Genomic DNA, 13,963 nt, shown 5'->3' with positions numbered 1-13,963 from the left:
AGGAATGACAAAACTTGTGAAATTTTAGGTACAGCTAGTGCAATTTTGCATGCAGCTGAAAGAGGTCACCTTAAGATTTACAAACAAACCCTCGTTTTGAATTAGGAGGAGGCTATGTGCGTGGTTAGCAGGTGTGTAGAGAAGAGCAGCTTAGAAAGCACTGAGAAGGAAATAATGACTTCGTTTTGTTGGTTCAAATCTTTATGAGAACTCCCCTAGTGAAAGTGCTGCACAATATGATTTGCAAAGTAACGTTAGGGTAATACCGAAGTTTCGAAGGACACTCCTGGAGGCAGTGTCCAAGCAGGAAATCAAACTTGAATGTTCATATTGAGTGCTCTGAGAAGGCAGGAAATAAGGAGGGGAGAGGAGATGGAAAGTGTCCATGTACAACATGCCTGGCACTTTTTGGAGAGTCACTTCTGAGCAACAGATGCTGTCAGTGCCCGGCATTTCAGGTTCTCTCTTGTTCCAGTGTGGTTCTTGTCTCCCTGCTACTGTGACTGCACAGCAGCTCTGGCACCAAAGCCTGACAACAGGATTTTCTCTGTGCAAGAAGCTCCAGGCTCCCACTGTACAGACACAGTCTCTCAAGAATTGCCAAGATTTAGTTTTATTTAGGATTAGAAATACCGAACCACAGAAAACTGTTAAAAGTAACAGAGGTTGAGGCAGCCCTGTAACAGGAGGGTACGCAGATGGCAATCGGGTGTGGAGCTGTCAGACAGCGGGAGGCATTGCTGTGCCTGTGGAAAACACAGGCACACACTGCTCGGAATTGCATGCTGTGCATTTTTCAACAAAGCAGTGTGAGGAGGCAGTAAAATGGTTACAATGTATCAAACCCTTTATAAACAAAGGTTGTTGGTGGTTTTTTTTTTAACCATCCCCGATTTTGGTGCCAAGAGAGAGTTTTTGCTTTCAGCCACTCATATTTTACAGATTTGTGTTGGGGTAACAGCGACCCCGAGCAAACCTTTTAAACTGGCAATAAACTTTTCTTGAATTATAACCTTTTCTCTTTATTTCACATTCCCTTGTACAATAAAATATACTTTTAAAAAATCACTATGTATCAATAAACATCTGTAGAGAAATTACATTAATAAACTTATATTTTCCTCTCTATATACACGTTGGCAATGTCAAAGCTTCAAGATTCACATGGAGGTCTGCAAGACCAAGGAAATGTACACAAATAACTTATATTTAGGAAAAAAACCCAAAAGCTGAAGAGTATTTTTCCACATTATTGTGGGTCACAGTATTTAAAATATTTTTTTTCTAGTTATTCTTCACAACCACATTGTCTCAGCAGAGAATGATGAATCAAACTGAAGCAGAAAGAAAAATCAAGTAGCAGTTACTGATTTCAGTGCAGAACTAAGTCAAGTAAGGAAATACGCTCACTTAATTCTTAAGGAATATACAATAGAGCGGAGACTTCTCCAGTGCTAAGGCTTCTTCAACATTTACTCTTTAAAACTATCATCCTGAGACGGGAAGATTCCAGTGGATATCACTTTTCAGATTTCAAATGGAATGATTCTAGTGCTGAGCTAAACCATTCCTCAGTCTGCACGTTAGACTAAGTGGTAAAATATACATCCATCTTGATGCCACATTCCTACTTAATACTTTTTATGGCCCTGAAAATGGAAACATTGGCATCCAAACCCAACATATTCCAACATAATAAAAAGGCACTGAGCTATAGTACTGTATATACAGTAGCATCTGTGTTTGCATAGATCAACAACAACTTTGAACGCTGCAAGGAACTAAAACGCAACCAGTAACTAAGAGGAAACACAGTAGCAGGAATAACCAGCATAGGGCAAGGAATCTTTTACAAAAAAGTGTTCAGGTTGTCAGCTTCAGTTGTCCTTCATAAATTAAAAATGTGTCCTTAGAGAAGTGTTTTCTGATCGAAAAGCTGCAGGTCAAAACGGACCCAGACTTCACCTGTGGGAACTTCATGCAGCAGTAAGTGTTTAGTCACGGGGCCTTTGCTTTCTTGTTCCATTCTGATTTTTGCTACTGGAACTTCAGTGCGACCCAAAAAATCTGTTGGGGAAATAAATAAGAAATTTCATGAAGCAAAGACATTAAGCTTAGAAAATCTGAATGTGTCAGATTAAGCAGCAATGCTGCATAGTTTGTATCTGGTTCCAGAGCACTGTTCTCATGCTTCCTGTTTGAGTAGCCCTCAGCCCTGCGAACATCAGCTAGCTGTGACAAAAAGTGTCTTTTCAGAAGACAAAAATGGTATGGAATCAGGATGGAAAACATGCCTTTGTGTCACAGTTTGATCTAAGGGCTTTACAAATACCGTTCCCTTTCAGAAACACAATTTCAAGTGTTCTCCTGTCTCAGAGCTGGAAGGTCAGAGTTAAGTGATGGAACCTGTTTACAAGCCAGCTGCAGTGCTATAAAGACCGTTAAAAAATCAACTATTTTGGCTCAATCAACTTTTAATTAGGCTTATATATTATACTTTTCACAAGACCTTGAACAAATACTGCCACTAGTAGATTTACAGACCTATTCAGAAATTATGTACCCACTTTGTACGTAATATAATATAATATGTAATATATAAATATAAATGTAATATCTAAAATATAAGCATCTTTGTGTATGTGTGTGCATTGAAAGGTTTACCATGAACTGAAAAAATAGAGACTCTGATGGGGAGAAGTCACCTAGCAAAGCCACATTACCTCACGGGAGAAAAGACTGAGCTATAGTTACACACAGGGCAACTCTGGTCAAGCAGGACCTCGCAGATCTGCAATCATCAGCTGAGTGTCACCGCCCTGAAAAAGCACTTAACCTTTTAAAGAGTACAACAAACTACTGACTGCCAAAACCACGTTCAGTTTCTAAGCAAAAAAAGAAAGTCTACTGAATTGTTGCTATGCAAGTATAATCTAACACGGTATTTTCAGGCATCTATAGTGAGAGAGACAAACTTCTGCTTTCAATTACTCTGCCTCCCCAGTCTGACAAAATAATAATTCTCTGATACAAATCCCAAGTGAGATCCGATCTGACTGCTCAGAGCTGTTGGCTCTCAAGGGCTATTGAACCTCTTGAGTAAGGAGGCACTGTTTTTACACAACATTTCTCAGGAGGCAGTCGCACCTACAGGCTCGTGGAACTGCTGGTGAGGAACTGCATACCCCAAGTCACAGAAAAAGCCGCCTTAGCCTAAAACAAATGTTCACACTTACCATCGGGTGAGAACTGATCTCTGTCAAACATGGTGATACACAAGACGTCCTGATACAGATCCTTAATGAAGAACTGGCAGTTGAAGTTCCACTTGGGGTTCAAGGTGTCCTGCAGGGTCCTCGTAGTGTAGCTCTGAGAGCCCAAGCTGATTTCACAGTATGGGTTGCTCTTCCCTGAACACAGAACAAACACTGAGACACCTCTGCAGCACAGAAACCTCCCTCCCCATCTGGAGGGTGCTTGGACAAACATCAGTGCTGCTGTCCAGATGTGGCTCAGGCAATCCCTGTATCTTAGAGCAGCACAGAGCTGGTTCTTCACTCACTCCTCTGAAGCTAAATAATGGCTAATCCTTTCAGAAGCTGTAGGTGAAACCACAATGTTTCTCTAACAACCAAACTCCTCTCAGCAGGCCTCTCCAAACGTTGCAGGAATAGAAGTGATTTGACACCATTTCCTTCACTTACCATTGGGCTTGCAGGCCTTGAGCTCTGTTGCTTCAATCACATTCACCATCAGCCGTCCTATTCCTGAGGTTTTCTGTGAGCGAGCTGGGAAGAAAGAAGTCAGAAATAAACAGATTGGTTGCAACCGTACAAACGGGCAATAGATCTGAAGAGGGAGATCCTACACAGACACTATGCCACCCTCTAGAAAAGGCCCTGCCCACGTGTCCAGATGGATGAGAAGGAAATACAGAACTCGGCAGGTACCTTGATAAGCCTTTTCACGTTTCTTCTTCTCGGTTTCAATGTACTGCTCTGACGCTGCTTTGATTTTCTGGACCCAGGCAGTGCTGCAAAGAGCAATCCCCATGGTCAGGGTCATACCACAGGCAGGAAACCCTTCAGTACTAGCAACTCTGCCCCAGTCTCTTCTGTCATTTCTCTCCCTCCCCACTGGGCTTCAGAGGCATCACAAATCAAGTTAGGTTCAAGGACTAAAGTGATGGAGTTTTTGTATTTAATCTTGTGCCACATTTCCACATCAGACTAAATAAAAAGTAGAGCCACTGTTTTATTAAAGACTGCTGGGTCACAGTAAAGACCAGCCAGGACTTTAGGGGAAGAATCCCATGGGATGCTGGACTTTGCAGCCTGAAACTATTCTTCTATACAACTGTAACATCAAGGAGCAGTAGATGTGACTGGATTCCACTGCAAGAGCTGCCACACAAGCCGAACAAAATCAGATAAAACTTGTAATTCAAATGAGAAGCAAACGACTTTATTTCCTGACCGGGAGACTAAACCCTGTTCTTGAACTCAGAGACCCCCGTGTCTGCTCACTGGAATCAAAGCCTACAGCCGTGATCAACAAGTTTAAGCTCAGATCTACATTTTCACTACTCACCGCTCATTAATGTTGTCAGTTTTAAGCGTGTAAACTCTGTCAATGTGTGATATGTGGAAAACGGGCTCATCGCTTGAAGGGTCTGTGGGCAGTTTCACTAGGACTTCATTAAGGAACACAGGCTGGAAGAAAAGCAAACAGTGCCATGGCAGCTTCGCCCTGACAATAAGCAGAAGCTCTACAAGGATCTTTAAATACATTGTTTTACTGTAAGGAAAATGAAAGTTGTAGGACACAGGAAAAACAATCAGATCACCATATAAAGGATATGAGAAAGGACTGAGAATAAGAACTACTCTGGTGATGCACCCCATTCTGTCTTCCTAGATGAAGAGCTTTGTGAAAGAGGCAGGACTGCATAAGCAGAGCTGCAGTGCAGAGCCTAGAAATCCTGGAAATCTCTCAGGTTCCCTATCAGATAGCAGCCCTGATACTTAAACTTATCTCCCCACCTCCAAAATCTTGAGAACATGCACTGTGTGGACACAGAGAAGTTTTGCACCTTTTACTGCTTTCTAAAGAAGGACAAGTATTTTCTTACGGATGCAGGAATTTGTGCAAAGTTAAGTCAAGGTTCCTGCTTCTGAGCTGCTCGGGCACGATGCCATTTCTGTCCATTCACCCCAAAATGGACAGAAGTGTTTATTAAACCAAGACACACAAGCCTGTCCTTCTCCAGGGACTAAGCCAAATGGCACATGTGCCTGTATGACAGCAAACGATTGGATGGGGCCAGGTGGCAAATCCCAGCAGGGAGAACAGAGTTCCTCATCAGAAACCAGTCCTGCTGTATCAACATGAGCACGAGGCATCTTGATTCACTCACCATTTTGTACATTTTGAACTGGGAGTTGGATTTGGGGCTGAAGAGCTTATCGCAGCTGGAAGAGACAAACTGTTTCACCATGTAGGTGAGCAGGAGAAAATCATTGAAAAGGAAGCCGTACAGCTCCTTGCTGCTCTTGGCCTTGTACAGCTTGCCACTGTGCAGGAGTTTCCGTGGTCCCAAGCAGTTTGTGAGGGAGTTGAACACCGGTTGCTAGGAGAGACAAAACCCATTAGCAGCAGGAAGTTAACACAGACATCAGTTCCTGCTCCTCTTCACAATGGAAATTGCTCAAGTTGCTCAAAATGGTCTTAGTTAGAAAAGTAGAGAAGGGAAACTGTTTTATGGTCTGCCACGGTATCAGCTCCGCTCCCAATTTTAAAGCAGATTTAAGCTTTACCAACAACATATGCATGGGTCTGACTGGATGAAGGCTTTTATCTCATGGCCACTTTTCCGTTGTCCAGACGGTGTGTTTAAAAGCCTGCAAAGTCACAGTCAGGTCACCTCCTACGAGTGCGCAGTCAGGTGATGGAACTAGGACAGACCTTCTGGGCCTGTCAAGCCTTGGAGAACTGTCACAACACCTCATTTTGAAGGCAGTCCCAAAAGGCCTGGGAGCCTGAACCCCACATACCTTTGAGGTTCTGGAAGTGAGGGCTTCTGTGCCCTTTCTGCATGAAGGAAAACCCTGGGAAACACACACTAAGTGAAATTCCAGGTAGTAGCACCTGACTTGGCCTAGTGGCAGCATGAGCAGAACTTCAGAGATGGGAGTTACTTCCGTTCATTTAACCATTAAATAGTATCAGTTTTAAGCTGCTGAACTGACATTTCCCCACCGCCAAAATCATAGAAAAAAGAGGGCTCATTACATTACGGCTGTGAGCAGAATTTAAGAAAAGCTTCTCTACCAAGAACTCGGCAGCAAATCACGTTTCAGTAATGGATGGGAGCAAGGACCCCCAGGTACCGCTCCCAGCCTTTCCGAAGTGGCTCAGAAAAGTCTCCACTGTATTAATGCAGCTACCTCAGCAAGGCCTTCGCACTGGACGTGGGACTGTATCCATTCCAGCCTGTCCGAGTTCTCTTTTTCACGCACCCCTTCGTTAACTTGAGAACACAGCTCCTCCGCACGCTCCAGGGCAAGCTTGAGGTTACTGTGATCGGGGTGATTTTCCGGAGTGTTCTCTAGAATCTGGTATGGATCAAAAAGGGGAGAAATCAACATCAAAACAGAGGTAAGAACAGGTCCTACTTCTCTGTTCTGTCAGAGAAATCCCCATGAAGGGACAAGGATTTATTTTGCTTTTGTTACTGAGATCAAACTCAAAAGCATTCACCTACAAAACCTCACTTAGGGTACTCACACTCTTTATGAGCAGAGGGTAGCGGGTTATTCTTTGCATAGGTTTCAGGAGGAAACTGGAGAGGGGCATTCCTTTGCAGCCAGGGTCCAAGGCAAGTTTCTACGGCGCAACCCAGAGATTTAAAAGAGACACTGCATTACTCATCAAGAAACAGCTGTCTCACCACACTGAAAACTGAAAACTGATTCATTTTTCCAGGCATTCCAAGAAATCTTAGATTTTTCAGTAAGCAAACAATACTTGTATCTAGAACAAGCAGGAAAGCCGATGCTTTGCCAGTATAAGCTGTAGGATCATTGTTCGTGCAGAATCCTTATGCTGAAAACTGTTCCAGCTTTTATGTTGGCATTACAGGCTCCACTCAGGTTGGAAAAAACCCCAAAGCAATGAAAGTAACAAATGCCTGATGTCAACAGTTCTGGCATTTCTCCTTTCATGGCCTCAAAGCCGCCCCATCAGCTGCAGTACTGCAGCAATTCCTTATTTATCCCTGCAGCGTGCCCACCTGTGACGCTCACGGCACACCTCTGGCCCCCACTGCAGCCCCACCATTCATGCACCCTGCACGTGTATCTGAATTACAAGCACGTTCAGAACAACAGCGTATTTATTTCAGCTCTGCAGACTCTTACCCCTACTGACAGCATAAATTTTTGGGGACAGTACAGACACCGGCACCGTAGCTTTGTGGGATTAACATTACACTGAAGTAATGAGCAATGGAATGGGAAACTGAGAAATAAATTAGCTACAGACAGGTATATAAACAAAAAGCACACACAGCGTTAACCACGGTCATCATATAAATACACCTTGGAAGGTTCTTAGCTATTTTTGCAAGGTTATACTCTTTTGTGTCATTTTGATCTGGTCAATGCTGGTTAGACAGACTCCTGTCATTGAGGAAAGGAGAAGGCACAAAAACTACTGAATAAGATACCTTTAAGTAGTCTTTGAAATCAGCATCTTCATCAGTTTTCTGCTGCAGCAACGAAGCTCCATTAAGCTGGCAGCTGCAGAACCGAATGTAGGCCTGCATGTGAGAGAGCTCTGCTGCCAAGATGTCCCCAATCATCTGCACTGGCATTTTTTCTCCTCCCGTTTTCTTACGCACTCGCAAGGCTCTGAAGAGGAAAGAAATCACCATCCAACTTTGCTGCCAAGTCTGTGAGGCCAAAATCAAGACCCTTACAACATCCATCCCTGAAAGGACGCAAGCCTGCGAGGTGAACTCCCTGATGCAGCATGGGCGCTTCCAGGCCCCACAGGGTCCAGCCTGAACCCCCAGGAAGCCACCAGCACAACCCACTGAGCTCAAGGAGCTGCCTGATGGGGTCTGCAGGACTGAGACTCTCCTTTGGGGTTTCTGGGACAATCGGCATCAATCTCTACATTCAACCAGCATCCCATTTCAGTGAGTTATTAGCCTCTTTGTCTCTCCATGGTTTATTTTTACAGAACAGAAGGTTCCTTTGCAGAACACTGGGAAGAACGCCTCCCGTGCGCGTGCTTTTGTGTAGGCTCTGTTTCTAAGGTATCACAGCAAATGTGCATCTGTTCTTGCTGTTTATTCCCCTCTCTCTCACAACAGCTCCTTCTTTGTGAGGGAGCCTGAATGCATTTAGCTGTTCTGAATGCATGTGTGCACAGGAAATGATCAGCAAGGACAGAAATATTTACTGTAAAACCAGAAAACTTCCTGGGGAAAAGAACAAGAGAATAAAGATGAAGAGGAAAATATAAAGATGTGGAAAAGTACTCACTTCAGTAACTTTGTATTTGACATGATGAGTTCCTTCCAGTTAACAAAGATCAGCCCCATTTCTCCTTCTGTGAGACAGCCTGACTCGGCCATCGGTTTCTGGAAAACCTGCAGTCAAAGAATCAGAAAGGTGAGCAAGTTTTCACAGACAAAAGCTGCTCAGCCTCTTGTTTAGCCCAGCCGTGATTTTGCTTTTTTTTTGACTGCTCAGTGCCCAATTTCTCTAGAGACGTTAAAAGCAAATCCTCACTAGCACTTGTGCCAGCTGTTGCTACTTTTCCTAAGCGTGTGACCTCATTCTGCCACCAACATCACCACTTGTGTAGCAGGGACAAGCACTGGGACCTGCAGGCTGACTGTTCAGCAGAAGAGCACTCCCAGGATTTCGCAGTCAATTGCTACACAAACTACATTTATGTTTACAAATACATCTATCCCCACAGCCAGAGCACTTGTAGTCAATCTGCGTGCAGAACTACAGCTTCTTCCAGGGACCCTCGACACAATACCTCTGGACAGCAGAATTCCTGTGTAACTCTATTTAACACCTCAAACGCTTCACCATACAGTTATTTTCTATAGAGAGGTCGAGTCAGACACCCAAAACCACCTAATTCTGGCCAGTTCCTGCCCTGCCTAGCGAGCTGGTCTTGCTTGCAGAAGTAAAACTGGAGATGAAGGCAGACAATAAACTTGTATGGTGCTTATACGGCTTCTGTTATGGGCCTGTGCAGCTTTACCAGACTGGGGCTGGTGCCCAATATTTACACCAAGCCCAAATATCCAAGAACAGGATTTGGAAAACAGGAAGGTCCTTGTAAGACTACGGCTTTCATAACGTGATGTTTTTGCCTGGTGGACAACCACACAGCATTTGCTAGAAAGGGAGGTGCTCATACAACCTCACTTTCTTCCTCTAGCATTTCACAGTTCGTAAGAATCCCTTTATTGCTATTATTCAGTAGGATAGAAATGTTCTTTTTCCAAATGTGGGTTCACATCCAAGACATCTCACCTCCAGGACGAGCTGAAGATCGTCCATGTACCTTTCTTCCGTCTGAATGAGTTCATGGATGTAGCCCTGCCTTTTCCTTTCCATCGGCTGCATAGTGTCGAGGCTCTGGAGGTCAGCACACCCTACAAGATGTAAGCCAGCAGTTTAGATCCCACTCAGGCCAGCAGATCTGATGAATTAACAAAATTGCATCAACATTTGTTCAGACTATATACACAGCAGCCACGGTTTCAAAACTGTATGATGGCCTGATTGACCCCTTGCTCCCTTTATGTAATTTTTTAGTCTGTCACCTTTTTATTTCATCAAACATCCCTTGTTCTTGTACTGTGATGCTGAGCGAGAATTCCTGACTTCCTGCCCCTCCATTTGTCTCATGATTTTTCTCATCTCTTCTCCCTTCCTGCCATACTGTTTTAAAACTGATTTACTCTTACCTTATGCAATGTCTTTTGTGAGATGAAGCCATCTAGAACGTGTCTGGGTCTGACTTACACCGTTGCACCTTGAATCTCCACCCTATTTCTGAAGTACTCTGCCTTAGTTACTACTTGATGATACAAACCACCAGTACAAATTTGTAAAGTTATAACGCATAATGCTACAGTTGCGTAACCTCACAGTTGCACAACTTCTTTTCTCATTTAGAAACAAAATGAGCCTGAAATATGTTGAGTTATTTTTATGCATTAGGAATGAATAATCAAAATCATGCACAGGAACACACACCAGTGACACAAACCCCAAGTTTTCTGTACTAACATGCAGACCCTGCAGCTTCACACTGGTTTTTCTCTACCGTACACGTTAGTAAGCACAGCCACAATGTTTGAAAGTTAGAAACCAAGTCAAAAACTGGTAAAAATGAAGTGGTGAATATGTTTAGATAGGTACAGGAGAGCACAGACCCCTCTGATAGCCATCACATGCTACCAGAGTACTGCAATGTAGCAGGGTGGGGGAAAATACAGAAAGGAAACAATTACGGAGCGTTGGAGAACACCCATCTCTCATGTGATGTGATGGCATCGTATTTAAATACAACGTGAGCTGTGTATTTTGCAGGATATCTCAAAGGACATCTCAGGGACTTGTTTAGATCTGGTATTTCTAGAGGAGCGATACTTTTTGGAAGTTTACAGGTGTGGTGAAAGGCAGCATGACCCACAGCATGAAGTGCTGCATCTCCCTTGTCACCCTAACACATCTAGGATGCTAGAATGTAGCTTTACTCTATTCACTGCCAATGTATAGATCTGCTTGTGGGAAGGCTGCTCTACATAATGAAATTGAAATGAGTAATGCAATGAGTTAGTAATAAATTTGAGTGGAAAAAAATGAAGAAACACTAAAAATTTAGCTAAACTTGATGTGACTTTGGCTTAATGGAAACCTGCCAGGTTTGTGCGCTTCCTGCTGCACAGGCATCACAGTGCTCTAAAGGAGCAGCAACTTTCAGCAAAACACTTATCAAATGAAGTTTTACGATACCACTCCAAGTATTTTAACAGGGAACCACCTTTGAACAGCACCAAGAAGTAAAACAGTGAAGGCAAGAGCTGGATTTAAAATCAGGACTTTGCAGTTCTGCTTTGTACCCCTAAGGAGGATCACAGATCTTAAGCTTTCTGACAAGATTTGAAAAAATGCCACTTTTTATGAAGAGAGCTGGGCTTGCAGCTCTTTTGATCTTTTTTTTGATTGTGCAAAATGCTGCTTCTGGCCTTTGCTATTCCCAAAGTTACAATCAGGCCAAAATGAGATGAGAAAAAGCAGTAAAGTTACAGATCAAAGTGAATCCTATGAAGTTTGGTATCTCAAGCCATCTAGCTTGACCATGACCAACATGTGCTACTTCTGGATTCTGGTGTGATTCTTTAGTCTGTACAGGGCTGAGTTTAAGCCCAACTGGTTCCTAAGACAGGAAATTTTAGGATAATCAAGGGCTTGCACAGTGACCAGACTTTATTTGTCCAGGTTGGGAAGTCTCAGCTTTGACCACGTGGTTCTCTTTTTCCACTCCTGCAACCACAGCAGGGGTGGACCGAGGCTCCTGTCACTGTTTGCGGATATCAGAGCTGTCAGAACAACCCACACGCTCATGTTTGTGTCTGCCTCGTGACATCTGCTTGAAGCTGAGGAAACACTGGAAGGAAAACAGGCCTTTTTATGCACCTAAAATAAAGCTGGCTCATAAGCTCATTATCAGACACAAAAGTGCAGTTAAATGGCTCCTGCACTAACCTTGTGTTTCGACTGTCAGCTTTTGGCATGAACGAATGACTGCTCTTAAATATTTAAATAAGCACTAGTGAAAAACACCCCAAATTTTGATAGGTCTGATGATACTGGCATAAGAACGTAGTATGCAATCCCTCCATCTGATTTTAGAGGGTGAATTCAGGCATTTGGATCTGAAGGGAAGAAAGGAGAATGAGACAGAGAATAAAACAACCTACCCAGTGCCTTTGCCAGTGTTTTCCCCAAGTAGGCATAAGCAGCCCATGGGCTCACTGGTATGGAAAGGGTGGACCTACATCTCTAACCATTCTCCTCCCACATTCCTGTTCCCTCCCTGCATCAATCCTGGCACTTATCTGACTCCCACCCCTGGCCGCAAATGAATCCTGAGCAGGGCAAAAGAAAACAGTTGTTTTCTGCTGGTTTAGCAGCCAGGAATGTGCGTGGCAGCAGAAAGCTGTTAGTTTGGCTTCTGCCTTGTGAAGCTCCATCCCAAGCTCCCCATCCAGCTAACGGAGCACACAGTGGGTGTCTGGTACCTTTGAAATTTGGGGCATAGCAAGTGAGCGATGCTGATTACAACGGTGGTACCTTGTGATCAATCCTGCTCTCCAAGACGAGGAAAGAGCTGTGAGCTGGGGAGTTTACAAACAGGAACTCCCAGTCTCTAAAGTTGTGTTTAAAATTATACTTCCCTCTCCAGATACACCTGAGCAGGAAATACTTTCTTCCTACAAACATAACCCACCCTGCCTGAAAAACTACCGGGTTTCACAGCCAAAAGATATTCTACTCTGCAGGAGATTCAAATGCCTGAAACACATGGGGGGCTGGGGGAGGAAGCCTTTCCAATTCCTCACATATTTTGGAATTAAGTTCAAGGGAAAGATTGACCCTTTCTGAAGAAAAGAATCCTCCAGTGAAAAGATGAACGAGACCTATCACCATTTCAAAAAAATTCCATTTTTTTCCTTTGTTAAAACAGGGAAGTGAATCAAAATTCTTCATTTAAAAGCCAACTGCAGAGAATTGAGGCAAAAACCAGATGGATAAATGGCTTTCAAAGACACCCAGATCTGCTTTCTCCCCTTCCTCAATGAACTTCCCCACTCGAGAAACAATGAAAAAACCCATTAAAAATGACAGCTCTGGAAAGACATCTTTAGCCTCAAACAGGAACTCAGTCACTTGTCCTGAAGGATCTGTCTATAGTGGAGGCATCACTGCTTTGGGCCACCATAGTGAAGACTATTTAGGGGTAAAGCTGGCCTATATAAATTGCACTTGTAAGGAAACAGCTTGGTTTGTTTAGGGGTGTGGGGTTTTTTGGGTTGGTATTTCTGTTTTATCTCAAGTCAGTTGATATGGCTGGAAGAAGCAGATAAGGGTTGGGTATTTTTGCCTGTATTAGTCAGCCTTTATTTTCCCAGGCTACCATAGAAAGACTAAATATCACCTTAAGTACCACAGGCTGGCACTGAACCAGCCCCTTTAGCACAGCCAGAGAAGAGACTGATGGCATCACTGGACATCACTCACAGCCATTTTACACATAAGGCTGATTCGCTTGCAATTCTCCTGTCACTGCCCGTAGCCTCTGTGTCTGCTGAAACCTGTAAAAGGAACCAATGCAAGAAATTTGCTGCCATGGAAAGGTTGGTTTCCATCAGGCCCTGGGAAACATCATAAAAACTTATATCCAATCTCCCCTAATCAGTAAACGCAGTAAAAAGTCTTCTGCTGTAGCAGAAAGAGTAATGATTTAATTTTCAAGAGGTAAAAAAAGCAAAATCAAGGTGCTCTGTCACAGAGCCAGGTGACATAATGCTCGTACCAAGCCATTCAGATGGGAAAAAATCCTCCCCAGGTGGACAAAAAAAAACCACAACAGACAAACTTTTATGTGTCCCTTTAATAAAATACATTTGCATAGTTATCTTACAACTTTGTTTAAAAACAAAGATGAACAATTGCCTCATGCTAAGCATAGCCTGCATTTGCATGTCTTAACAATCATCCCCAAACATCAATACTCTAGCTCGAAAACAACAACAGAAGAGATTTTAAGGCAGCACACACCATTACGTAGCAGTTTTATTAGTTCATTACATGAAAGTAGCGTGGCCCTGCAGCAGCTCCCAACACTGCTACAGGCCAAG

General features: G+C 43.4%; 1 protein-coding gene across 1 annotated transcript in view; it reads right to left on the bottom strand.

The window, feature by feature from the left end:
* Positions 1–803: 803 nt before the first annotated feature.
* The window catches only part of ITSN2 (intersectin 2), a gene marked incomplete at its 5' end in the record, with an annotated part of 50,914 nt that continues 37,754 nt past the window's right edge, over positions 804–13,963 (bottom strand). Inside the window, 11 exons of the mRNA XM_010188987.1 lie at positions 804–2,067; positions 3,237–3,410; positions 3,705–3,788; positions 3,951–4,033; positions 4,591–4,712; positions 5,417–5,629; positions 6,447–6,614; positions 6,787–6,885; positions 7,727–7,910; positions 8,550–8,656; positions 9,564–9,685. Coding sequence (XP_010187289.1) covers positions 1,910–2,067; positions 3,237–3,410; positions 3,705–3,788; positions 3,951–4,033; positions 4,591–4,712; positions 5,417–5,629; positions 6,447–6,614; positions 6,787–6,885; positions 7,727–7,910; positions 8,550–8,656; positions 9,564–9,685 — 1,514 coding nt within the window. The remainder of the gene's footprint in view (positions 2,068–3,236; positions 3,411–3,704; positions 3,789–3,950; positions 4,034–4,590; positions 4,713–5,416; positions 5,630–6,446; positions 6,615–6,786; positions 6,886–7,726; positions 7,911–8,549; positions 8,657–9,563; positions 9,686–13,963) is intronic.

Source organism: Mesitornis unicolor, unplaced genomic scaffold (assembly GCF_000695765.1).
Source record: "Mesitornis unicolor isolate BGI_N332 unplaced genomic scaffold, ASM69576v1 scaffold47757, whole genome shotgun sequence".
NCBI lineage: Eukaryota > Metazoa > Chordata > Aves > Mesitornithiformes > Mesitornithidae > Mesitornis > Mesitornis unicolor.
This window is presented reverse-complemented; position numbering and strand designations above follow the sequence as displayed.